General features: G+C 45.7%; 2 protein-coding genes across 8 annotated transcripts in view; both read right to left on the bottom strand.

Moving 5' to 3' along the window:
• Positions 1–766: 766 nt before the first annotated feature.
• On the bottom strand, positions 767–1,347 carry LOC103232174 (TPT1-like protein). The gene is given in 2 exon segments (XM_007992065.3): positions 767–951; positions 954–1,347. Coding segments are annotated over 2 exon segments (498 nt in total). The 3' UTR covers positions 767–847.
• A 10,544-nt stretch (positions 1,348–11,891) lies between these two features.
• Positions 11,892–25,424, bottom strand: part of NHSL2 (NHS like 2) — a 241,104-nt gene continuing 227,571 nt past the window's right edge. For 5 of the 7 annotated variants that reach the window (XM_037988918.2, XM_073013572.1, XM_007992062.3 and 2 more), the window contains 3 exons: positions 20,188–22,518; positions 18,592–18,724; positions 11,892–17,704 (listed from right to left, as the gene is read on the bottom strand). In XM_037988918.2, coding sequence (XP_037844846.1) covers positions 17,383–17,704; positions 18,592–18,724; positions 20,188–22,518 — 2,786 coding nt within the window. In that variant the 3' untranslated portion in view covers positions 11,892–17,382. Of the gene's footprint in view, positions 17,705–18,591; positions 18,725–20,187; positions 22,519–23,730; positions 23,863–25,424 lie in introns of all 7 variants that reach the window. The other 2 variants (XM_037988919.2, XM_073013570.1) reach the window with 1 other exon arrangement.

Here is a 25,424-nt window from a genome sequence, read left to right on the forward strand (position 1 = left end):
AAGTGCCTGAGAGGTACAGCGGTCATGGTCTGGAAGGTGCAGTGGGCAGCAAAGAAGGGGCCTGCTCCACCTCCAGATGCAGAAGTATTTGGAGGAGGGAAAGAATCTCTGAGGAAAGGCCTACAGGAGAAGTGGGGTTCTCCGGAGACAGCTAGGTCTCAGTTAAGGAAGGTGTTTAGGGGAGCTTTCTATTTCTGTTGTTGGGGTATTTAGCAATCCCTGTGCTATGGTTTGGATGTGGTTTATTTGTCTCCATCAAAACTCATGTTGAAATTTGATCTCCAAATATTGGAAGGTGGGTCCTAGTGGGAGGTGTCTGGGTCATGGGGGTGGATCCTTCATGAAAGGCTTGGTGCCAGTCTTGCAGGAGTGAGTGAATTCTCTATCTCACAAGACTGGATTAGTTCTCTCAGGAATGGATCAGTTCCTGCGACAGTGGGTTGTTATAAAGCCGGGATGCCACTCAGGTTTTCCCCTCTTTGCACGTGTCCACTTTCTCTTTGACCTTTTCCACTATGTTGTGATACAGCACAAAAGGCCTTGCCAGAAACCAGGGCCATGCCCTTGAACTTCTCAGCCTACAGAACCACAAGATAAAGAAATCTATTGTCTTTCTAAATTACCCAGTCTCAGGTGTTTTTTTTTTGTTTTTTTTTAGTTTAAATGCATTTTATTTTTAGACAACCTACATGACATGTTTTTCTTAAAAACAATGCCTCCACTCCAAATAAATCAGTCAAAATAAGCCTCATCAGTCCCATTTGTCTTAAGTCCTGGTGTTGTGTGGATGACAAACAGAAGCCAGTTATGATGACAGGTGATAGATCCAAAGTAATTGCCAAATTTGTTAACATTTTTCCATTTCTAAGCCATCCTTAAAGAAAATCATATATTGGGTCACACCATCCTCATGGTAGTCCACAGAGCAACCATCTGGATTCATGTTTTCTCATAGTTTTTGAAATTAGCAAGGATGTGCTTGATTTGTTCTGCAGCCCCTGTCATAAAAGGTTTTACTCTTTTTGGTCTTTGTTCTTCCAGTTTGCCTTTGATTGATTTCATGTAATCTTTGATGCACTTATTGTAGGCTTCTTTTGTGAAGCTTGTTTCTTGCGGGTGATGATTCATGACAATATTGACACCAGTGATTACTGTGCTTTCGGTACCTTTGCCCCCAGGGCCTTCAGCGGAGGCATTTCTACCAATGAGCAAGTCAAAAATGTAACCTTCTGTCCTACTGACTATCTTCCCCTCCACCTCCAGGCACAGCCCGTCTGTGATCTCCCAGATCTTGTAGCTGTCGAAGAACATCTCATCGTCGTTGATGAGGTCCCAGTAGATAATCATGATGGTGGCTGAAGGGAGACAATGGTGGTGCTAGATTAGCAGGAGCCCAGAGCTCGGAGCGAGCTCAGTGCAGCTGAAGTGGTGCTGGTGGGAGAGGGGGAGTGGACGGAAAAACTCAAGTATTCTTTTATAGCAACACAAAACAGACTAAGACAGGAAATTGATACTGAGAAGTAAAGTGTTAGTGATAAGAAATGCCTGAAAATGTGGAAGCAGCTTTGGAAATGGGTAATGGGCAGAGGTTGGAAGAATTTGGAAGAGCAGGCTAGAAAAAACAAGATTCTGGTGAGGGCTTATTAGACAAGACCACTATGGAAGGTCTGGAACCCTTCAGAGATTGGTTAAATGGTCCCAACCAGAATGCTGATGGAAATATGGACAGTAAAGGCCATTCTGGTGAGGTTCCAGATGGAAATGAGGAACAACGTATTGGAAACTGGAGTAAAGGCCATCCTTGTCTTAAATTGACAAAGAACTTGGATGAACTACATCTATGCCCAAAGGCTCTGTGGAAGGCTTACTACAGAATTGAACTGGCAGGGGCAGGAGATCCCTGCTCCATCTAAGATGGAATTTAATAGAATACCTGGTGGAAGAAATTTCTAAGCAGCAAAATGTTCAGGCTGCTGCATGGTTACTTCCAACTGCTTATGGTGAATTTCTGGAGAAAAGGGAAACACAGCAGAAAAATTTGGAAAATGCATAGCCTGGCCAAATGGCATAGAAGAAAAGAGCATTTTCAGGACAGGAAACCAAAAGGAGCCAGGTGCTAAAGTCAAGACAATGGGGAAAAAGACCCTGAAGGCATTTCAGAAATCTTCAAGGCTGCTTTTCCCATCATATGCCTGGAGGCCTAGGAGGACAGAATGGTTTCTGGGGTAAGGCCTGAGCACTGCTGCCCCTGCTCCTCCTCAGGACACTGCTCCTCAGATCCCTGCTACATTGTTTCTGAGTCTGGCTGAAGCTCAGTGGCCCCAGGTACTGCTTGGGCCATCACTTCAGAGAGTGCAACCCATAAGCCTTGGTGGCTTCCATGTGGTGTTAAGTCTGTGAGAGCCCAGAATGCAAGAGCCATGGAGACTTGGCAGCTTTCACCTAGATTTCAGAGGATATATCGGAAAGCCTGGGTGCCCAAGCAAAAGTCTGCTGCAGGGGCAGAACCTCCACAGAAAGTGCTCATGAGGCAATGCCTAGTGGACCTATGGGAGTAGGGCTGCCATGGGGACCCCAGAATTATAGACCCACTGGCAATGTGCAACCTCAGCCTGGAAAAGCCACAGGCATTCAACTCCAATCTGTGAGAGCAGCCACATGGGTAGTATTCAGCAAAGCCATAGGGCAGGGCTGCTTGAGGCCTTGGGAGCCCACTCCTTGCACCAGTGTACATCAGAAGTGGTACATGGAGTAAAAGATTAGTTTGGAGCTTTAAGATTTAATATCTGCCCTGCTGGATTTTGAACTTGTATGGGCCTGTTACCCCCCTTTTTGGGTCCGATTTCTCTCTTTTGGAATGGGTGTGTTTGCCCAATGCTTGTACAACCATTGTATCTTGGAGGTAAATAACTTGATTTTTTTGTTGTTGTTGAGATGGAGTCTTGCTCTGTTGCCCAGGCTGGAGTGCAGTGGTGCAATCTTGGCTCACTGCAAGCTCCGCCTCCTGGGTTCATGCCATTCTGCTACCTCAGCCTCCTGAGTAGCTGGGACTACAAGCACCCACCACCACAGCAGGCTAATTTTGTTTTGTATTTTTAGTAGAGACGGGGTTTCACCATGTTAGCCAGGATGGTCTTGATCTCCTGGCTTCGTGATCCATCCGCCTTGGCCTCCCAAAATGCTGGGATTACGGGCGTGAACCACCATGCTTGGCCAATAACTTGATTTTTTATTTTACAGACTTATAGCTGTTAGGAACTTGCCTTGAGTCTCTGATGAGACTGGACTTTTATGTTGGTGCTGGAACAAGTTAAGACTTTTGGGGCTATTGGGATAGAATGATTGTAGGTTGTATGTGAGAAGGACACTAGTTTTGGGGAGCCCAGGGTTGAAATATTATGATTTAGATGTAGTTTGTTTGTCTGCACCAAAACTCATGTTGAAATTTGATCCCCAAATATTGGGAGGTGGGGCTAGTGGGAGGTGTTTGAGTCATGGGAGCAGCTCCATCATGAATGGCTTGGTGCTGATCTGGTGGTAGCAAGTTCTCACTCTGGTGAGACTGGATGAGTTCTCTCAGGAATGAATCCGTTCTTGTGACAGTGTGTTGTTATAAAGCCGGGATGCCCCTCAGGTTTTCTCTTCTTTGCACATATCCACTTCCCCATGGACCTTCTTCACCATGTTGTGACACAGCACAAAAGCCCTTGCTAGAAGCCAAGGCCATTTCTTTGAATTTCTCAGCCTGCAGAACCGTGAGCTAAAGAAACTTCCTTTCTTTATAAATTACCCAGTCTCATATATTCTATCAACACAAAATGGACTAAGACACCCTGGAACTGGGGTTCCAGGAAGCCACAGTTGAAAACGGTGGGAGGAAGAGGAGCAGGGAAGATTAGGTAGCAGAGCAGAGTATGAAGTAAGTGCTGACCAGAGGAGTTCATAGCCAGGGTAGTGACCTTTAGATAACAGAAACATGAGGTCCATTGGTCCTGGTTCCCAGAGATGCTGTATGAACTGGTCTCAGCAGTGGCTCCACTGGATGGTAAACTCCATAAGGGCAGGCATTGTGCCTCCCTCAGTCACTACTCTACCCTCAGATCCTAATGCGCCACCCAGCATGTTGTAGGAGCTCATTAGACATTTGTTGAATGGAAGCATAAAACAAATGGATGGGGGAGCACACAATGCCTGGCCCGTTGTGGGTGCCTGATAGATGGTAGCGACATTTTATTCATGGTATTTTATGATGGATTGATTTAGCCATTTGCATATGTGACAGGACATGTCCTTGGAGAGAGTTTATTAATGGGCACTAATGAGGCTTATGAAACACTGAAGTCTATTTAAAGTCTACTAGCATGTGTCCTAAGATGGTGACATTGAAGAAAGTTATAAACCTAATAAAATGAAGTGTAATTGGTCTTAAGTAAGGAGTGGGGGAGGGAATTGGGATGGGCGTGGTGGCTTACGCCTGTAATCTTAGCACGTTGGGAGGCTGAGGCAGGAGGATCACTTGGGCCGAGGAGTTTGAGACCAGCCTGTGCAATATAGCAAGACTGTCTCTACAAAACAATTTAAAAATTAGCCAGGTGTAGTGGTGCATGCCTATGGTCCCAGCTATTCAGGAAGCTGAAGAGAGAGGATTGCTTGAGCCCAGAAGTTCGAGGTTGCAGTGAGCAGTGATTGTGCCACCGCATTCCAGTTTGGGTAACAGAGCAAGACCCTGTCTCAAAAAAAGAAAGGTGGGGGTGGAATCAGAATAAGGATTTGTAAGTGTTTTGCTTGCACTATTCATGGGAGAAAGACACCTGTGATGGACACAGAACTGTGTCACCGAGATCCCCCTTCAAGGAAGGATTTACTGCCAGCTGCTAAAAGTGCTGTCAGCCAAGAGCCTTCTTCAGCCATCAGTTCCTTCAGGGATTGCCTCAGCTTGAGACAGACATCTCACCCAAGGTCAAGCCCTTCATGGCGTGGCCCAGAGCCAGTGACTTATTGAAGCGGGGATATGAAGGACTGCCCTTTGGCCCAATGTAGGACAATGGACAGGTCATGTGAATGCCAGAGCCAGCCACTGAGTGAGCAGAAGCTTTGCAACACCTGCATTGCTGCTCTTTTCTCCTCCTATTTTTTTTTTTTTTTTTTTTTTTTTTTTTGAGATGGAGTCTTGCTGAGTCACCCAGGCTGGAGTGCAGTGGTGCAATCTTGGTTTACTGGAACTCTGCCTCCTGGGTTCAGTTCTCATACCTCAGCCTCTCGAGTAGCTGGGACTACAGGTGCACACCACCACATGTGGCTAATTTTTGTATTTTTAGTAGAGATGGGGTTTCGCCATGTTGTCCAGGCTGGTCTTGAACTCCTGACCTCAGGTGATCCGCCTGCCTCGGCCTCCCAAAGTGCTGGGATTGATTACAGGTGTGAGCCACTTTGCCCAGCTGCCTCCTGTCTAATCTTGTTTCCTTCCTTTCTCTTCCACAGGTGTTGATCCCTAGGGCATTCCCTAGTAAACATCCTACACAGTAAACTCCATCTAAGAGTGTGCTTCCTGGGGACTTCAACCTGTGATGACAACTTAATGTAAGGGTCAAAAACTCATATGCCTTCAGGGACCTGACAGATACTATAAGGGAATGAAGCTGGTTAGGTTTGACGCAACAGGGAGTGGTGGGAGGTAAATTGGAGAGACTGTGCTCCATTTAAATTTTTTTTTTTTTTTTTTGAGACAGAGTCTTGCTCTGTTGCCCAGGCTGGAGTGCTGTGGTGCGATCTCAGCTCGCTGCAACCTCCGCCTCCCGGGTTCAAGCAATTCTCCTCTCTCAGCCTCCCGAGTAGCTGGGACTACAGGTGCCTACCACCACACCCGGCTAATTTTTATATTTTTAGTAGAGATGGGGTTTCATCTTGTTGGTCAGGCTGGTCTCGAACTCCTGACCTCAGGTGATCCAACTGCCTTGGCCTCACAAAGTGCTGGGATTACAGGCATGAGCCACCGTGCCCGGCCCCCTAAATTTTTAAAAATTGACAAACAGCACTGTGTACTCTAGACAATGTATGTGAATTCAATTCAGCCTGCAGCCCTCCTGTTTATGACCTTTGTTTGAGAGGTATATTCTCTCTTCTGTTAATTAACATACCAGGACCTGTCTTGTGAGTTTGGTTAGTGTGAGTAAACCCTTAAAAGTTTCATCAGCGTATGGTGGTGTGGCACTGCTGTGGTTTGAATGTGTCCTTCAAAATTTGTGTGTTGGTCATCGGTGGTGGTGGTGGTGGGGGGGCAGGCATGATGAACTGGTGGCTTTATAGGAGGAAGAGAGACCTAGGATGGCATGCTCTTGCTCTCTTGCCATGTGATGTCCCACACTCTGTTAGAAGGCCCTCTCCAGATGCCAGAAACATGTCCTTGGACTTTTCAGCCTCCAGAACTGTAAGAAATAAGTGAATTTCTTTTCTTTATTAATTACTCAGTCTATGGTATTCTGTTATAGCAACAGAAAATGAACTAAGACAGGTACAAAGGAGTTCTGAACCTGCTGGAGTGAACACCAGACCCTGAACTGTAGGGTTCTACCAAGGGACTGCTTGCCATGAGGCCCACCTCAAGCTAGCTTCCTTTTCTGACCTTTATCTCCAACTTAAACACACACTATTGTCTGAGGGTGGCCCTGGCCCCTCTCCCTTCCCTTGTAGGTTTTCTGGCTATTTCCAGTTCTGGTCTATCTTTTGGAAGAGCAGCCTGGTGGTGTAAGGGGCCTGGGGAGACAGGGATGCTGGCTACAAGGGCCTCAGCCTTAGAGGCCTGGGACAGTTGGGAATAGATAACAAAGTTCCTTTCTTCTTTTGATGAGATTTGACTCTCAAATATGGCTGTCACCATCTGCATGGTGGGACCATACCCTTCTTGAGGGATGGAAATGATCTGGACCACATTTGGTCTGGGATTTTTTGCTCCCAGCCCAGACTCACTCTGGTCTGCCTTGCTGGGTGACTTTATTGAGCTAGAGAACAGAGAGGGAGTTTTTGCCCTGGGGATAGTTGCTAGGGCTGCCTCCTCCCCTCAGGGCCTGGTGATGGCTGCCCACTCCCCCTTGTTGACTCCAGGAACGGCTGGACTCGAATCCCAGAAATGAAGTCCCAGAACATGGGTTACCTGCCTTTAGGCCCATGGCTCAGTGGGCCAGGTTTCTGCAAGACATTCTGTGCCACATAGCTGTTTTGAGCTCTCAGGTTCGTGAGCATCAAATCCAATGTGTGTGGGCCCCATACTCGTGTGGATGGTTAAACATGCTCACAAACTGGGCGGAGTGTCTGAATAAAGGTATCATTGCTACAATGAAAACCAGAGGGTGCAACAGAAAATGATTTTAACAGAAAAAGTTTATTTTAAGAAGACACAAACAGCTCTAGCTATATAAAGAATACAGTTCAATTGCTGGTAGCAAGCCAGTAAGGAATGCCTTTTTTTTTTTTTTTTTTTTTTTTTAAATTTTAGAGAAAGACAAGAAAAACCCTTTGTAATGTCACTCCACAGAGGGCTCCCTTCCATTTTGTGTTGGAATCCTAAAAAGACTGGGATCATGATCTCTCCTACTTTCTGCTGCTTCTTGAAATGTTAGGGACACATTCTCAGCTCTAGGAGATGTGTCTTACCTGTACCTTCCAGTTTACGGTATTGGTCTGTAAATTCTTGTCTCCTTTATTTTTCTAAGTGCATTGTTGGCACTCAGTAAGTACTAAATGGTAAGGGCTAACTTAACAAAAGTCCACCTCCTGACTGCATACTAGGACTGGCCAATGCTGATTCCTCAGTTTGCTTTTGGCAAGTGTAGTATTTTTGCTGCTTTTGGATCCAAGGCACAAGCCTGGTTTCCCTTCCTAATTCTGGAAATCCTAAACAGAAGGCATAAAGGAACTGTTTCATGGATGCTTTTAAATAGGGAAGTCCTGAAAATTATTTGCATCACTGATTTTCAAAAATTTAGATTTCAGTAAGTGGGTAGATCCCTGGGCTCAAATGACAGAAATCAAGCTAAAGATTTTAAGAAGCAATTTGCTGCTCTAGGAAAAGCTGCAGCCTGAGAGCTAGGTCTGAATGACTGAGTCCACATCAAATTAGAGTGCTAGCCCTCTGTATGTCAGCCTGTTTTGAATTGCCAGTGGAAAGAAAGTTTCAAGAGGCAAGAAAGGGCAAATGCTTCAGGAGCCCCCACCATCCCTTTCTTGACCAGTCTCATCAGATCTGGACCTAAGCCAGAGAACCGATGAGGGTGCTGGACTGTGTGTGTGTGTGTGTGTGTGTGTGTGTGTGTGTGTGTGCGCGCGCGCGTGCATGTGCACATGTATGGTGTGATTTGTGAATTTATTAGCCCTCACAGTCCAGGTTGAGAACCCAAACTCACACAGACACATACATGTCATCCATTCTATAACCACAACGTTTATATGAGAAAATGTGAAAATGTGAATCTGAGCTTCAGACTCCCAAGAAGCATGAGAGTTGGAGATGGGAACAGGATGGAGAGAGACGTGAAGAAGCTTTAGGACAGAATCCATTTAGAGGTTCAAAACACAGGAGGAGGTGGTGTGCTGAATGTCTCGTGGCTGTGTTGTTGCATGGGCAATCCCAAGGAGCCCATCCCAGGGGCCGAGGGTCCAGAAGGCAGGGAAAACTGTGGGCACAGAATATCTTCTGCACCTCATTGGTTTTCTCACTAGGGCTGAGTGCTCTGTCCAGAACAGGTCAAAACTGCATTAGGAAATGGATACATGGATATTCCAGGTTTAAAAACCAGCCTTTGGAACCTGGTGATTTCCCTAGGAAATCGTAGGCTGAACTGGAATCCTACGGCCTGGGCTGCCAGACTTTCCAACGATAGCCCTAAACTCATGATACTAGTATAAGGCAGGACAGGGTGGACCAGGGTGGGGGTCCCCAACCACATATTTGGGGGAGAAGTTATGGAACAAAATAAGTAAGAGAACTCAGAAATTCTCTCCTTCCAGTTTACCCTAAACCGAGGGAAGCAGAGGCACATTGGGTAACAAGGATAGATCTGGGGAAAAAAAATGAGGGTTTCTACACTGAGGTAGTCAGTAATGAGAGAGAGAGAGAGAGAGAGCTCATAAAGGACACTCGATTGAAGAGTAATGGTTGGCATATGCAGCCCCCCTCCACCTGCCCCTGTGCAGTCAGACTGGTCTGACAATGCAGTAGATGGGAAGGCAATAAACCACATCAGCTACTGCACAACTCAGTTATCAAATGGGGCAGTTCACAGAAATGCTTGTCCCAGAAGGCAGTCTGGATCAGGCGTCAGCCTAAGGCTTTGCATAGCCCATGAGCTAAGAAAGGTTTACATTGGCAGGGCGCGGTAGCTCACGCCTGTAATTCCAGCACTTTGGGAGGCCGAGGCAGGCGGATCACAAGGTTAGGAGATCGAGAACATCCTGGCCAATATGGTGAAACTCCACCTCTACTAAAAATACCAAAAAAAAAAAAAAAAAAAAAAAAAAAAAAGCTGGGCATGGTGGCACGCGCCTGTAGTCCCAGCTACCCGGGAAGCTGAGGCAGGAGAATCGCCTGAACCCGGGAGGCAGAGGTTGTAATGAGCCAAGATTGCACCATTGCCCTCCAGCCTGGCTGAGGGAGACTCCATCTCAAAAAAAAAAAAAAAAAAAAAAGAAAAAACAGTGGTTTACATTATCCAAAGGTTGCAAAATGAACGAATGAACAAACAGCAACAACAAAGAAGAATGTGCTACAGAGAACACATGTAGCCCACAAAGCCTAAAATAGTCACTGTCTCAACCTTTACAGAATTTGTCAATCTCCTATCTAGATGATGGGGGAAATCTCACCAATTTCTGGTGAGAAGCCTCTGAGCATCCTCGAAAAGAGAAACCAGAGGAGGTCCAGGAGAAACAAGGGAATAATGGAAAATAAACGGAAATGCCAATCAGTTTGACTAGTGTGCTTCTAAAAGATGCACAGCTTGCAATTCCACAGAATAGTAAGGTATGCATGTACTAAGGAAGGAGGCCCCAACTAAAGAGACAGCAACACTAAGGAACATTAGGCAAAGAATGTTCTGGAAAAGAGACTGCATGGGGAGCTTTGTACTGATTAGCGAATTCTGTTATTGTTTGGTAAGATGGAGCTGGAATTTGAGCCCAGGGATTGCTAGAATATCAAGCCAGGTGAAATTTCTAGAACACAACTAAATATCTCATGAGCATTTAATAGTCTGAAAATTTCTCATAAAGATTAAGAAGGGAAGGCTACGGTGGCTCACGCCTGTAATCCCAGCACTTTGGGAGGCCGAGACAGGCGGATCACGAGGTCAGGAGATCGAGACGGTGAAATACCTTCTCTACTAAAAATACAAAAAAATTAGCCGGGTGTAGTGGCGGGCGCCTGTAGTCCCAGCTACTCAGGAGGCCGAGGCAGGAGAATGGCGTGAACCCGGGAGGCAGAGCTTGCAGTGAGCCGAGATCGCGCCACTGCACTCCAGCCTGGGCGACAGAGGGAGACTCCGTCTCAAAAAAAAAAAGAAAAAAAAAAAAGAAGGGAAGGCTAAAGTAGATTCTGGGAAAGCTAATATTGGTTGGGTTGTACCCTACTTTTAAATAAACACCAAATACCAAAGTTTGCACTAAAAAAAGTAGAGACACTATGGGAAAATGACAAGAGGAATCTCAGTTTTTCAAAAAGAAGTCACCAGAAGGTTCCCTTATATAGGAAGTTTACCTATGAAAAAATGATACTTGATATATAAAAAATTCATTTTTCACACAACTTTTAGGGAAAACATCCATTGTACTAAGTAGGGTACACATATCGAATTTGGAGGGAAACTAATATTTCTAACCTGAAAATCCAATTTGTCTTTGGATTAATGAATTAAAGAACTCTTGAATACTTTCCCTTAAAGCACATATATTAGTTCATTGTAATACCTGGGAAATTCATGTGTCATAAAAGTAGAAGCCAGCTGTGGGTCTTCTATAAATTGTAGTGCTTTAAATGAAACCACACTGGACCCAAGGGCAGGAGACCTGGAATTGAGGCTGGGCCCCACAGCTGACTCACTGTGTGACCTTGTATATAAGTTATTTGAACTTTCTGGGCCTCAGCTTCCTCATGAGTGAAATGAGAGAGGTTGGTCCCTTTCAGCTCTAACATTCCAAGACTGCAGATAAATATAGAAATAAGATAAATACAACAATCTAGAAATAAGAAGTATTCCCCAAAGTAAGCTTTGGGGTCAGTAGAAAAAAGTAGCAATGAAATATAATAAAAAGAATAAAATTTTAACCACTAGCCGGGGTAAATATATCTCATTTAAAAATGAATGAAAAAGTTTGTAATTGACAATTCATCAGAAGACCTCAGAACACACATATATTGATACTTCTTCGCCATGATACACATGGGGGAAGGAATGAATTTGAGGTGACTTGTACAATGAGCACAATGCTGCGTTTGCATGCATAACGTTTTATAAAATTGGATGTTAGAAAAAGCTCAAGACCACCTAAGGAATAAATGTCTATAAAGCTTGGCATTACAAAGAGGCTGAGAGGGGTTAACTAGTTGTTCCAGTTCAGATTTTGTTTTGGAGTTCGTTGCTATCAAATTCCACTATTTAGGCAAATATCTTAAAATCAAATCTACTTCTGCCAGAGCCTTACTGGAGAACAGCCATCATGGTGAAGACAGGTATTTAAGAGCTGGCAATACCAAACAAACCTAACACCTTTCCTTTTTTTTCCATTTGTGAGTTTAAAAAATCTTTTTTTTTTTTTTTTAAACCCAAAGCAGGCCAGATGTGCTGGCTAAGTCAAATCAAAGATTTTGTAGGTTGAGCAATTTGTTGATCCAATATGATAAGTTCTCTTTTTTTTTTTTTTTTTTGAGCATATGCACCAGAGTCCCATAAAACATGAGACTTCTCAATCTGATAATTTCTTAAAACCGAACAAACATGTGCCTGACCAAAATAACAATATACACCTCTTGGCCAGAGACTGGTCATTATGATGAGAGCCAAAATAATGGTAAAGGTTGGAATCAGTTGGAGAGTGGTGGCTATAGTGATTCAGGGGCTTGAAGGAGTAACATCACTGGAATGCGCGCGTGCACACTCTCTCACTCTCTCTCTCTCTCTCTCTCTCTCTCTCCAGGGATGCTGCTGTTGCTGCTCCTGGAACTGCACTTTGAGAACGATTGGCCTAGATTTTGGGCTTTACTGAACAAAAGTATAATGCCCGTTTCACATTGTTCATTACTCATGCAAATGTCTTCTTGCTAATCTTATTAAAAACGCCCCAAATGTGTGTCTATAACTATTTACTATGTATTCCTCTATAAATCTGTTTCAAAGTATTCTAAAACTTTGCTTATTTCATATTATGTTTATATCATTATACTTTTTGCTGCATTTTGACAAAGGCACTTCCTTATACCTCTTTCCCACTCTCTTGTCCTTTTAAATCCCTAATATCCTTGTCACTTGTAGCTGAAATACATGCAAAGGCTTTGAGAGGACTGGGGGCTCTGGTATAGATATAGTCTCATTTTCACACCAAGCTGGACTGATAGCCCATAACAGAGATGAAGCAGGGAAAGCAGAAGCTTGTAAAGGTAAGCTTATTGGAGGTAAAGTTGTACCTCCAATAAGTTTAATAATCACCACCAATACTGGACAACTGACATTGACGGGACATGGATTGGACAGTTTCACCTTTCACAAACAGGACATATTTTCACAGACTCTTTAAATCCTTGTGTTCTTTACTCAAATGGTAAGTAGTATTAATTCCATTTATGTAAAAATGTCAATGTACAATATGAATGATCTAGACCTTCTCAGTGGCTTTTAGTAGCCATTTCTGAGAGTCCCTTGGTAGTAACCATATTGAATAGCATTGGGTATCAGGACAATTTAATTGACCATCCGCTAGTAACTCAAATGATTCCAGGCAATTAAGATATTTTCTATACTCTGGAGTTAGGCATCAGGGAATTTGGCCTTTCCGTGGTGAAAAATACACTTCTACCACTAGTTGATGCCTAACATTCTGCAAGTAGAACTTCATTCCTTTGGCTTAAGGCTTTTCCCTTGTTAAAATGCAACTGACCCTCAAAAGAGGTAGCATTAAGCCTTATAATCTCAAAGTAAATGAATTTATCCCTTTCCTGAGAGCATGTTTTTCTTAGGAGGAGAAGGAAGTAGGAGGCACTGAGGAGAGTTGGTGCTGGGAAGCGAGGTTTGGGAGAATGGAGCAGAAAGAGGAGAGGGAGGATCCTGGTGACAGACCTCCAACTCAGTCACTCTTTTGTTGAAGGGCTGGCCCTGGGAGCATCCCTGCTGAAATGGGTGTTAAATTGCCACCTGGAGCATATTACTTAGAAATCAACTATGTTTTCCGACATTAACACTACTAAAGATTCTTTAATGTATAGGCACACAAAGACTTACAGCAATGGAAAAATAGGTAGCAATAAAATATTTGGTGCAACAAGAGATAGGGAGTTAACCCCCCACCCCAAATCAGAAGGACTATACTTGTTCATAGGAAGAAGATAAACTGATATTACTTTAAAGAGTGCAAATCACAGGGCTGGGACGAGGGTAAGGCACTTGCATGGCCCTGAGAGTGGGCACCTCTTTGAATTTTGCGCCCTAGGCGCCTCACTCACCTCACCCTAGTCCTGGCCCTAGCAAATCATATTAAAGCGAAAGCTCACCATTGTGTCACAGACTTGATAATGAAAGGCGGAATGAGTGAGGAACAGAGCACTGAGCGTGAACTCATCTTTTTCCCGACTTGTTCATTGATGAGGAAGAGGGCAGGTGCATGGACAGATCTGCTCAGACTGACAGGTACAGAGAGACTGCAATCGGGTCTGTGTTGTCCAGATAGTTACACTGGATGTCAGGTGCAATGTTCGTTAGGAGAGCCTGGTAGGATCTCCTCTGTCTGCACGTTCAAGGTAATTTATCCAGATCAACTGGTCAGTTTGTGTTCATTAAGCTAAAATTATTTATTTTGCTTCCTGTTGTCTCGCTTCCTTTATGGGTGAGTTGTGCTAGGGATGCAGTTCATGGGATTTGGGACTGAGGGATAAGTTGGGGCCGGTGGGGGAGGCCCAGTCAGGAGCTGAGGCAGGCCAAGTAGTGCAGGATGAGGAGAGGAGATACCAGCAAAGCTTGCTATTGTACTATTAATAACTATCCTCAAAAACATGTACTGACTACCCACCAAATGCAAAGCATCCTTGGTTAACAGTTAACCTCCTCCCCTGGGGATGGTGACTAGATCAAAGTCAGGCTAGCAGAGCCATCTGTTGCTACTGATTGGAATGGGGAGGAAAAAAGAGGATAGGGACAACTTGAAATGGAAGCTGACCTCCTAGGGCCAACTTAATTTCACTCAAATCTCTTGTCTATTCCACCTTCAAAAATCATTATCATTATTATTTGTACTAGTAATCGAATTAGTGCTGGATTCTCTGTAAGCCTTTCTGAGAGGGGCTTTCAGCCTCTCTTCTCCAGTCTCAGCAGAGCAAGTGCAGAAGGCAACAAACATTGTGGTAAGTGCCTGGGTGGGAGAGAGAGTGGTGTTATGATAATCAAAGGTAGGAGAGAGGTTGAGTGTTAGGAGTGGGGAATATGCTTGGTGTTCTGTTAATTAGTTATTAGTAGAAGTTTTACAGTTTGGTTGTTTATTTGGGACTATGTTTACCTGTTGCAAAATATTAAATGAGGCCAGGCACGGTGGCTTACCCCTTTAATGCCAGCACTTTGGGAGGCCAAGGCAAGAGGATCGCTTGAGCCCAGGAGTTCAAGACCAGCATGGGCAACATAGCAAGACTCCCATCTTTACAAAAAATTAATTTGAAAAATTAAATGAATACTTCCAGTCTTAAATGTCCTCTCTGACCATATGATTTCTGCCCCAAATCCTCTTGTGCTAATGGGAACACCACTGGGTGGGCCACAGTGATGATGTAGAAGATATTCTAAGAATTCCAGGCATATAGAGTATTGTAGAGGAAAGCAAGACTAAAGGTAATTGACAAACATAAAGGTGTCTGAGCATTCAGCTTCAGAATCTTTTGGGAAAACCTCCAGAGGTAGCAAGGTGAGGGGAGAGGCAAAACCCGTTAGAAGTAGTAAACAAGAAACTTCCAGGAAAGTCAACAGAAGTAACAAGGCCTATACTATGTGAGTCCCATACTCAGCTTTAACGTTCAACCAGTCATAATGGTTCCCAAGGAGCAGACCCTGGTGTCCTTTCACTTTTGCTAAGCAAAAGCATAAACGCTCCTTCAGTTACTACAGAGGAAAATGTTTGTTTTTTGGAATTCTAAGTCTGGAGCAGACAAAGGTGGCATTCATATATAAACTGAGGCCAGGGATGAATTGATTTCATTTCAGGCAAAATCCCTGAAATTTCGAATTTGGTTAAGACTTTCACACCAAGTAGTTCTAGTACTTTCAAAAACAACTGGGCCTTGTTGTTTATTATTTTAAGTGTCAAAGTGCTGGTTGCAAGGGAGTTGGTGGGCCTGGCCTGTTTCCAGAAGTCTCAGATTCAGAACTATAACCACAAAGGGCCTAGGCCTAGGGCTTCTCTTGTGAGAGGCCCAAGTTTTCTCAGTCCTTAGTGTGGTTTTTCAGCTGCTCTGTCCAGCTGGAGTGTGGGCAGTTGAGCTAAGAGGTGGCTTCTCATTGGGCAATATAACCTATCAAAGTTGAGAACTGCTTGTCTCTGGAACTCTTACTGCATCCTCCAGGAGGTTGACCATTGAATCTATTGGGTGGGGAGTGAAGTAGGAAGGGGCTGGGGAACTCTCTTTGTGAAGCAGGCTACAATTTCATTCCACTGTTCTTTTTGCCTCTTGAAGACAGTAGACAATTAACTTTCCATCATTGGTCAGCAGGTTTTCTTTGCTCAATGCTTTGTCTTCCTCCTCAACCTCCCAGAAATCAGGCATACAAAAATCAAATGAATCACTGCTCTTGCTCTGCTTAGAAAATTGAGCTGACAAGAATAGTTAGTGCCTATAAGCTTCGTGGGGGGTGGGGGCAGGGAGGGGTCACAATGATTATTCTGAAGCTCTTTCAGTATGCTATTTACCCAGGTTCTTATGCTCTCCCCCAGCAAGGTTAATTGAAAGCTGGTTAAACACAGAACCTAAATGGCAAAAAGTAGCCCTTTTGTGTGTGTGTGTGTGGTGTGTGTGCATTATGGGCCATAGCAACTGGCAAGACTGACTTTTAGATTTTGGATAGATCCTTTTAGTTTATATGTTCTTGGTTTTTGGAACAGAGTCGGACTTCCTTTAAACAAAACCAAATCACCACAAACCACAATCTGAATTGACTGGTGGGGGGAAGATGCACTTACTTTCTATTCTCCTTGAGCCTTTGATGACGCTGTTCCTTCAGTTAATTACTTCCTGTAATGAATGTTATATGCAAATGAAATGAGAGTTTTTAGAATGCAGCATGAGCTGGGCACAGATCCTGGCTATCGCTGTTGACAGACATATGGAGGATCTCAAGGTGCACTTGTGAGGCTAGATCTGAGTGAACAAATGGCTGTCTTGTTTGTTGGTTAAACTTGGTTCATTCAAAGCAACCCAGTCCTGGTCTTTTCTAGCTAATGGGAGTTGCGAGGGGGGCGGGGGATGTCTATATGTTTATTGAAACTTATCACCCTGATCTCCGTGTAGACAATCAAACTGAAAAAGGCATTAAGTTTCAGGATGGAGTCACAGTCATATTCTGCACCACAAAAGCCATCCAATCAACCCCATGCCGAAATAAGTGCACCCTGCAAACCTCTCGCAAGTGCAGAGGAAAGCTAAACTGTGGTTGAGGAGGCATCAGAGTCTTTCTGTGTTTGCACACAGGGCCATCAGAGCCTCCCTAGGAAAGTGAATAATGAGCAATGGCATCCTATGCCCCCCAGGTTTGGCAGCCTCCAATCTGCTCTCACACTGCACTCCTCAGTGACAGGAGCCAGGGATGGAGCAGCCGGGTTATTGAATTGAAAAAGTGGCACATATGCCCTGGCATCTCAAAATTTCTTCTTAGTTAGTGCACACCACTGGGGGAAAGTAAGAAGAAACTCGGTAGTCAGGCATGACAAGCTTATAAGTATGAAAACATAAAAATGTCTGAAGATGATTAAGTGCCAGATGATTTTAGCTCTAGATGAAGTAGCCTCTCTCCTGCTGTCCAGAATGTGAGTTAATGTAAAAGAAATGTAGGCTCTGTTGTTATTCCCACGGTTCTGTTTAAAGACCCTTTCTCTTCCCCCTTCTCTAGTCAAGTTTAGTAAGTAAATCCTGCTTGTTGAGCCCAGGGCTTAGGTACTGGGGTTATCGGTGGTTTCATAGTCTTTTGAAAATTGTGCAATAATTCTCCGAGCCAGTGGGTTAGTGGTCTTCAGCAGTTCAGCTGCTGAGGGACGAGACCTTGGAGTTGCCTTACTTCCCTTCTTCTGTAGCAAGGCCTTGAAATCATCATTTCTGCCAGCATCTAGGTTGGCACTGCTGCCTGACCCTGTGGTGGCGGTAGACTCACTGATTGGAGACTCAGCTGTGTTCTTTATTGGTGAGTGGGAACTTGTTCTGCCACCCACAAAGGCCTCACCAGGTTCCTTCCAGCCGAGCAGCTTCCTTTTGGACCTAGATAAGAGAAAGTTTGGTTTGAGTGAGTTCATGCAGCAGACATTTACCAGTGCTTCACAGGCCCCCATGCCTGTGACATAATCCAGGCGGCAGCCCTTTAAGCAGCTGTATTGATCTGCTTTCTCTCTCTCTCACCTCTAAATCCTCAGAGACCCTTCTTGGGCCCTCCCGTCCCCACATTCCTTTCAATGCCCCCAGCTGGAGTCACTTGTCCTGTGCCTGTAGCCTCAGTCCTGCCCAGGTTCTGGGACCAAGGACGAATTTCAGGAGTCAAGGCTAGTAGCTCAGTGACTCTGAATCAGGACAGCCTGGGGACTGATCCTGTTCTGGACTGGTGGTCTAGCTCCAATAATAAGACTCTTCCCAGTTTTCTTGTCACTGAAACCCTGCCTTGTAATCCTGTCCAATAACTGGTCCCCATCTTGTTCCTCTTTGCCTAAGTTCCTGTTTTAATATGCTGCCTGGTGCCCCACTTCACCTCTTGATGGGATTTTTTTTGGTACAAGGAATTCTGTGAAGGGTTAAATGTCTCTGACTATAGACAGAGCTAAGAGAGAGCAGATGGAGCCACAATAGGCCAAGTGGTTGCTAGGAGACGAGGGGCCTCTCACTCGGCACCTGGTCCTCCTCTCCCCTCCCTTCCTCCACTTTACCCAACGACATCAGTGAATTTGAGATGCGAGGCCCTGGACTGCGCTCACATATGTGGGTATCTGAACTTAGCCTCCAGGTGCAATTCTAATGGCTGCTTAGAGGTAGCAGTTTTTTCTTACTTTTAATTTTTTTTTCTTTTACAATTAGGATTTCAATGTGGAATAGCAGTTTTTCTTTCAGTACAAAAAGGGAAGGCAATTGCAATTAGAATTAAGGAAACTGGTGCAGACCTGTGTATCACAGTAAATAAATCTTCAGTTGTGCGTGAAGCCACAAACACGTCATCATCATCCTCCGCAATCCATTCGGCTGTTTTATCACTGATTAAACTTTTTTCTTCGGTGCCTGGTTCCACGGAACTCCCTAGACATAAAAAACCAAAAGGAATGACTTTGACCACAATAGATAGGACAAAGTACATTCTCATATGTTATTTCATTTGATGGTCAAAGCAACTCTGTGAGGGCAGCAGGGTGGAGATTTTTAATATCTCCATTTTGCAGAGGAGGAACATGAAGTCCAGAAGCTTAAAGATTTGCCCAAGGTGAAGTGAGTGGTGAAGATCAGCATGGGGCCCTATTCTCTCATGCCTTTGTTATTATAACGGGTGGGCCGAGCATTCTCTTGTTTTAAACACTGTATATAATTTCTCTAAATGAAGGAGCTGGGAACGATCTAAAGTACTGACTCCCACCCAGTGGGTTAGAGTGGAACCTACTTGAATCTCAGAGGGGAGCCTGTGGAGTCTGAGGAAGCGTTTTCTACAACTACCTGGGGCTTTGATTTATTTGCTTGGCTTAGTCATGATTGACTCATACTGAAAGTCCAAATCTGCATATAGAAGGCCATGAGATTTCGATTTTTGGTGTTAAGGGTTCAGAAAAGAATGAGAAACATGGATGAACACTGACAACATTAGCTAAGTGGAATAAGCCAGTCACAAAAAGACAAATACTGTATGATTCCACTTATATGAGGTGTCTAGAGTCAAATTCATAGAGCCAGAAAGTGGAATGGTGGTTGGAGGGAGGAATCTGGGGGGAGGGAGAAAGAGGAGTTGTTGTTTACTGGGTACAGAGTTTCAATTTTGCAAGATGAAAGGAGTTTGGGAGATTGGTTGCTTAACAATGTGAATGTGCTTAACACGAATGAACTGCACACTTAAAAATGGTCAAGATGGTAAATGTTATGGGTACTTTACCACAATTAAAACAAAGACAGACAGAAAAAGAAAGGATGAGAAACATTACGTATTATGTTTTATGGTTCCAGGAAGAGCCAAAGAACTCAAACCACCCAAGAAAGTGAGCTCCCTTTCCTCCGGGAAGGCACAAAGAGAGGCTGCTGGTGGCAACATATTCCATTGTGTCAGATGGCTCCAAGCCTGACATGGCACATGAACTCAGTCTGGTGGGGTATTGAGTCCCATGTAGGGAATTAAACTCAGTGCAGCCAGTGAAAAGTACTGTACAGTGAGGTGGAGGAGTAGTTCCCATGATAGGATGCATGCTTGGCTAGGGACGTGGGATGCTGAAGTCCTAGGGTGCTAGAACCTAGTTTGATTTCATTATCTCAGCACTAGGGATTTAGAGGGGAGAGTGGCCTAAACTGGGCCTTGGAGATCTGCCTCGGGCTAGTCTTGATCTCAAGGGCAGTAAGGCCAGCCCGTGGTTCCTATTTAGAGTAACCCAAACCCTCAAGAGGTGCCCGCACTGACTTAGGATCAGGATAATTATTCTGGGGCATGTGCTTCCATCTCTGGCACTTCATTCTCACCCTCATCTCTCCTGTGACTGAAGGAAAAAGCCAACAGACAGTTTACTAACCCAGATGGCTTGCCTCCCTTTCACTGTCAGCCTGAGGAGTTGAAGTCACCCTTTGACCAAGTGATTGCAGGTCATCGCTGGTGGGGGGACACTTGGCGTCTTCCTCCAGGGTGATGATGGGGCTGAGAGGCAGTCTTGGTTCTGCCACATAGGCCTCCATTTGAGCTGTGGGAGAAGTGAGAGGCAGGTACAGCACGCTGGGTTTTTTTGGTACGGGAGGTGGAATCTTGCCTTTCTTTTTCTCAGCTTCTTCCTGGCTCTGGAGGCTAATTCTTTCAGGCAGGGCCCTCACCTTGGGGCCCTCGTCCTCCACACTTCCCTGGGGAGGCTGCTGTGTTCCTGAGAAGAAAGCACCAGAGGAACTGGCAAAAGGCGTGAAAACAAGAGATGAGGGTGCTGTTGACTCCCCTGGGCTTCTGCCATCTGGGAAGCTGGAGGACTTTGGTTTCCGCACTACCGTGTAGCTGTCTTGAGGGAGTGGTCTCACATATTGAATTGAGCTCCTGGGGGGCATAGCCAAGGTTGGTGAAGTTAGCGCGTACTCCTCAGGAACAGATGGTGGCTTGTGGACCAAGCTTGGAGGCCTCCGGGCCACCGGAGGCTTCTCAGCTACGGGAGGTTTTGTCTTTCTCTCTGGCAAGGTGAAGACTTCTTCTGCTCTGGATTCCTCGGCATAGTCAGGGCTCTCAATGTCATCTTCTGGCTCAGACTTGCTGACCGACCTCAGGCGAACAGAACGTAGGTCAGACTGAGTAACCATAGGCATGATTGGCTGGTTGGGATTAGTTTTTTGGGCCAGCTTGACACCAAAATTTGTCTCTGAGTGGTGCCGACTCACCTTGGTTTTGCTTCGGATGGAGATACTCATCCCAGACAGATCCAGGTTGGGTGAAGAGGTCAGTGGTAGGTCAAATGATAGCCGTGACTTGGGAAATTTCTCCATTGGTGACGTTGGGGGTAGTGATGACTTCCTCTCAGGTACCACTGGACGTACCCGGACACTGCTGCTTGGAGGGGGTAAGTGGCCCAGGGTCAGGGACATGGAAACAGTAGGTGTTGGTGTTTCTGACTGGCTGGAGTAGCCACTGGAGGGTGACATCAGTCCAGGGGGCCTTCCCGGGGACGATATCTCCCTGGCCTCCACTTCAATGGAGAGTTGGGAAGGTGTAGTGGCTCTGGAGGTGGAAGGCGAGGCAAGAGACTCTGAGCTGCCCTGAACTTGGGTGCACTCAATGACTGTGGTGCCAGTGGCAGTGCTGGAGCTGGACAGGGATTGGTAGGTGTCACCAGACTTCCAGTCAGTAAGATACCAGTGGTGGGAGAATTGTGTACCTTCTGGATCTTTGTGGTTTGGAACAGCTGGGTGACCCTGAGCATCTGGGTGGGACGAGTGATGTCCTTGGTGTTCCAAGGAGAGGCAAAGGCTCTTGGGCCTCTGGTCCTTGGGTAGTGCTGACCCACCTTCAGGCAAGAGGCCTGGCTCATCTTTGACCAGTGAGACACTGCGCGTGGGTGGGGAAGGCTTCTTTTTGGCCTTCCTAAGTGAGATACTCTTGGACCTCTGCCTTCTGTGCTGGGCCTCTTGCTGGGCACTAAGGGAGGCGATGTTGTCAGCACTGTTACTGCCCTCAGAGCTTGTACTGGCAAAAGGCAGGGCACAGGCCTCATTGGCCTTCTGCTCCTCATCATAGTCCACATCTGTGGTGCCTGAGTCTGTGGGCACAGACAGTGACCGCTCCCGGAATCTGCTGGCCCCGCCGGGGCCTGTCTCCAGCCTTGTGGTCCCACTGGTCAGAAGGCCAATCTTGGAGGGTCTTTCGGGCATGTGCCTTCGCTGAATAAGGTGCTCAGGGTAGCCAGCTGACCCACTGCATCCTGCTGGGTTATCACGAGCAACAAGGAGGGTAGCAGCCTCCTTAGGAACCAGAGGTGGGACTTTGTCTAGAGAGACCCAAGAATTCCCACAGGAAGGATTTTTCCCATTTTCATTGACTTGATTGCTCTGGCTGGTGGCACTTGGAGTCATGTAGGTAAAAGCATCTCCCTTCCAGGAAGTGGAGAAGGTTGATTCTGTAGGTCCATTGCAAGAACTGGGGACACTGTACACCATTCCCATGCTCTCCATGCCAGGAGGGTTTGGGCCACTCCGCGCCTGGTGAGGTTCGTCCGGCTCACTGGAAGGAGTTCTCAGTACTGGCGAGGTGAGACTTGGGAACCGAGCATCCTGACCAACTGCAACTCTTCCATGAACTCCTTCCAGAATTGAGTGACTGGGCCTGATGTCAGAGGTGGTAGAGTGGGCCACACTGCCTGCTGGGCTGTTGCTGTGACCTGGAGGAAATAAACACAGGACATGAGTGCTACAGCAAGGGATCTCCCACCAGCTGTTTTGAGACAGAAGCACCAACTTTTTGCCAAGAAGCATTTGCCAACAGCTTGGTCAGAATTCCTTGGTTCTTCCCTTCCATGGATGAGGATGCTGGGGAAATTGGGTCCTTGCCCGTCACCCCACAGTGAGTCACACAGTGCCCTTGAATGGTCCAGATGGCTGCCAAATACTTTCCAGCTTTGATTATTCCTCTTAGAGCTGAAGTGTCATGTGGGATTACCTTGCATTTTCCCCATACTTTCACCCCAGGCTCATGAAACCATCACAGACCTCAGCATTCATCCATCCGGAGATGAGAGTAGAGGCTTCCGAACTAAGGACAGCATGGTGTGACGTTTGGCGCCAGCAGTGACTCTGGAGTATGCCCAAACTGCAAAGCTAAGAGTCTGGTTGCACTGTTCGCATCAGTCACTTTTAAGCTTTGCAACATAAGAGGCTGAGGATAACCTACAGATGTGAGGAAAACGTTTGGATGTTCCAAATCCCTAAACGTTTTCTCATACACACAAACAATTACTACTGTCGTGTCATTATTATTATTATAACTACTACTGCTATGAGAATTTGTAGTAACAGCCACCATTTGTTGGACACTGACTATGTACCAGGAACATGGTAGGCAAGTTACATACAATAACGCTAGTCTTCATGTTAATTCCACCGGGTCGGTATCATTATCCCCAGTTTATAGATGAAGAAGCTGAGGCTCAGAGAGGTTATGTAACTTGGCCATGGTCTCCCAGTTAGTAAGCAGAAAGACCAGGGCTCTTACCCTCTGCTATCTCCCTGGTCTGTGCTCCTGGCCAGTATTCGCTTAATGGTAGTAATGGTTCTGTTGAGATGATGGTGAGGATCCCTCTCTCCTCATCTATTTGCCTAAATTTAGCATATCTGGTTATATTACATTTATAATGGGAAACAATAATGTAATTGATTCATTAGCCCGGGAGACCTATTCTCCATATTCAGTTGACGCCCTTGACATGAGGCCCTTAGCTATTCTTAATTACCATATTGGCTTTTTCAGGACATCCGGAGGCCCCCTCCTCCACCCAATTATTCCTGTTCCCCATCACCACAGTACCACCTGGGTGGCAGGATTGGCGGGAGTGGGTAAGGGGAAGGGACTGGGGAATCAGCTGTGGTGGGGTCACCTTGATCTCGTTGGGAAAAGTTAGAGAATCCAATAATGGTCCGCCTCCGCCTCAGGGTGGACTTGGGGTTCACGGCTGTCTCTGTGTTAAACAACGAGTGTCGCAAACTTGCATGTTTATCAAACTGCTGCCCTGTAGCCAAAATAAAGACACTTGGGTGCATCCTGGTTTCTGTTTAAAGCACAGCGGAAATTGGCCTGAGAGAAGAGAATTATGGCAGTTGTGATGAGCATGAATAGCATCCAAGGCAGGTGGCACTTCTTCCCCATCTTTCCCAACTTGGCCCTGGGCATGCATGCTGGGTTTCCCAGGCTGCACCCAGGTTACCTGTAAGTCTTAGGTGTTCTGGGGCAGTGGTTTTCAACCCTGGGCTACATATTAAAATCAACTGGGCAGCTTTTGAAACTGCAACACCTGGACCTTACCCCAGAACACTGAAATCTCTGGGAGTAGGGCTCAGGTAGAAGCATTTTCTAGAAGTCTTCAAGTGATTATTCAGAGGTACAGCCAGGGGTGAGAACCACTGGTGTAGAGCAGCGGACTGGGACTAGATGCTGCCTAACTATGATCTTTTCTCAGAGAAGGTCTTTATATGGGCCAGGTGAGGCCAGTGTCTCAAAGAGGCTGCCCCACTGCCCTCCACCATCCAGGAAAATGCCTGATAGTCTGTCCTACAGTCTCCTGGTCACATTTTACCAAAGCTGGCCCACAGCATGGTGATTGAGTTCTATTGCTTTCTCTTTCTCTCTCTCTCTCTTTTTTTCCTGGCACTGGCTTTTCAATTTAGGGAAATTATTGGCACAGATTATAGTTATCACTTCATCTGAGTTACATGGTACTTTCAAAATACCTGTTAATTCAGTTTGTTTACTGACTTGATAATGTTTTCAAATTCAACGCAATTAAAATGGAAGATTTCCTCAATAATATGTCTTACTTAATATTATTTAAAAAATTTTTTTAGAGCTCTATTTCTCTTAAAGTGCTAGGTCAGTCTTTGGGTGCTGGGAAATGGCTGGGTCAGAGTCAGGGCAAGGCAGGGTGGTGGGGCGAGGTCTGTGATTCCACCTCCCTTTCTCTCATTCAGCAGCTGGTTAGCCAGACCCTCCCCCGCCAGCCACACAGCTGCACACGTCCACAGACTCCTCAGCAAGTGGCTCTGTGGGCAAAGCTCAGGGACAGCCTCATTGAGAGGAAGACATTTATTTATTTATTTATTTAAAGACAAAGTCTTACCACCGTCACCCAGGCTGGAGTGCAGTGGCGCCATCTCAGCTCACTGCAACCTCTGACTCCTGGGGTCAAGCGATCCTCACACCTTGGCCTCCCGAGTAGCTGGGGCCACAGGTGTGCGCCACCACACCTGGCTATTTTTTTGTATTTTTGGTAGAGATAGGGTTTCACCATGTTGCCCAGGCTGGTCTTGAATTCCTGAGCTCAAAGGATCCACCCACCTCAGCCTCCCAAAGTGCTGGAATTACAGGCGTGAGCCACTGTGCCTGGCCAAGATAGACATTTAGACACAAAATGTTCAACATCATTTCTGGAGTCTTTCCTCATCAGCCCTCACTCCTTTTGGTATATTTCCCTAGGCTGTGGGCTCTATTTCCTGCCTCTGATTTTCTGAAATGATGCCAGTGACAGTGGAGGACCCCATATCCAGGGAGCACTGCCACGTGTGGCCAGAGCTGTCC

Source organism: Chlorocebus sabaeus, chromosome X (genome assembly GCF_047675955.1).
Source record: "Chlorocebus sabaeus isolate Y175 chromosome X, mChlSab1.0.hap1, whole genome shotgun sequence".
NCBI lineage: Eukaryota > Metazoa > Chordata > Mammalia > Primates > Cercopithecidae > Chlorocebus > Chlorocebus sabaeus.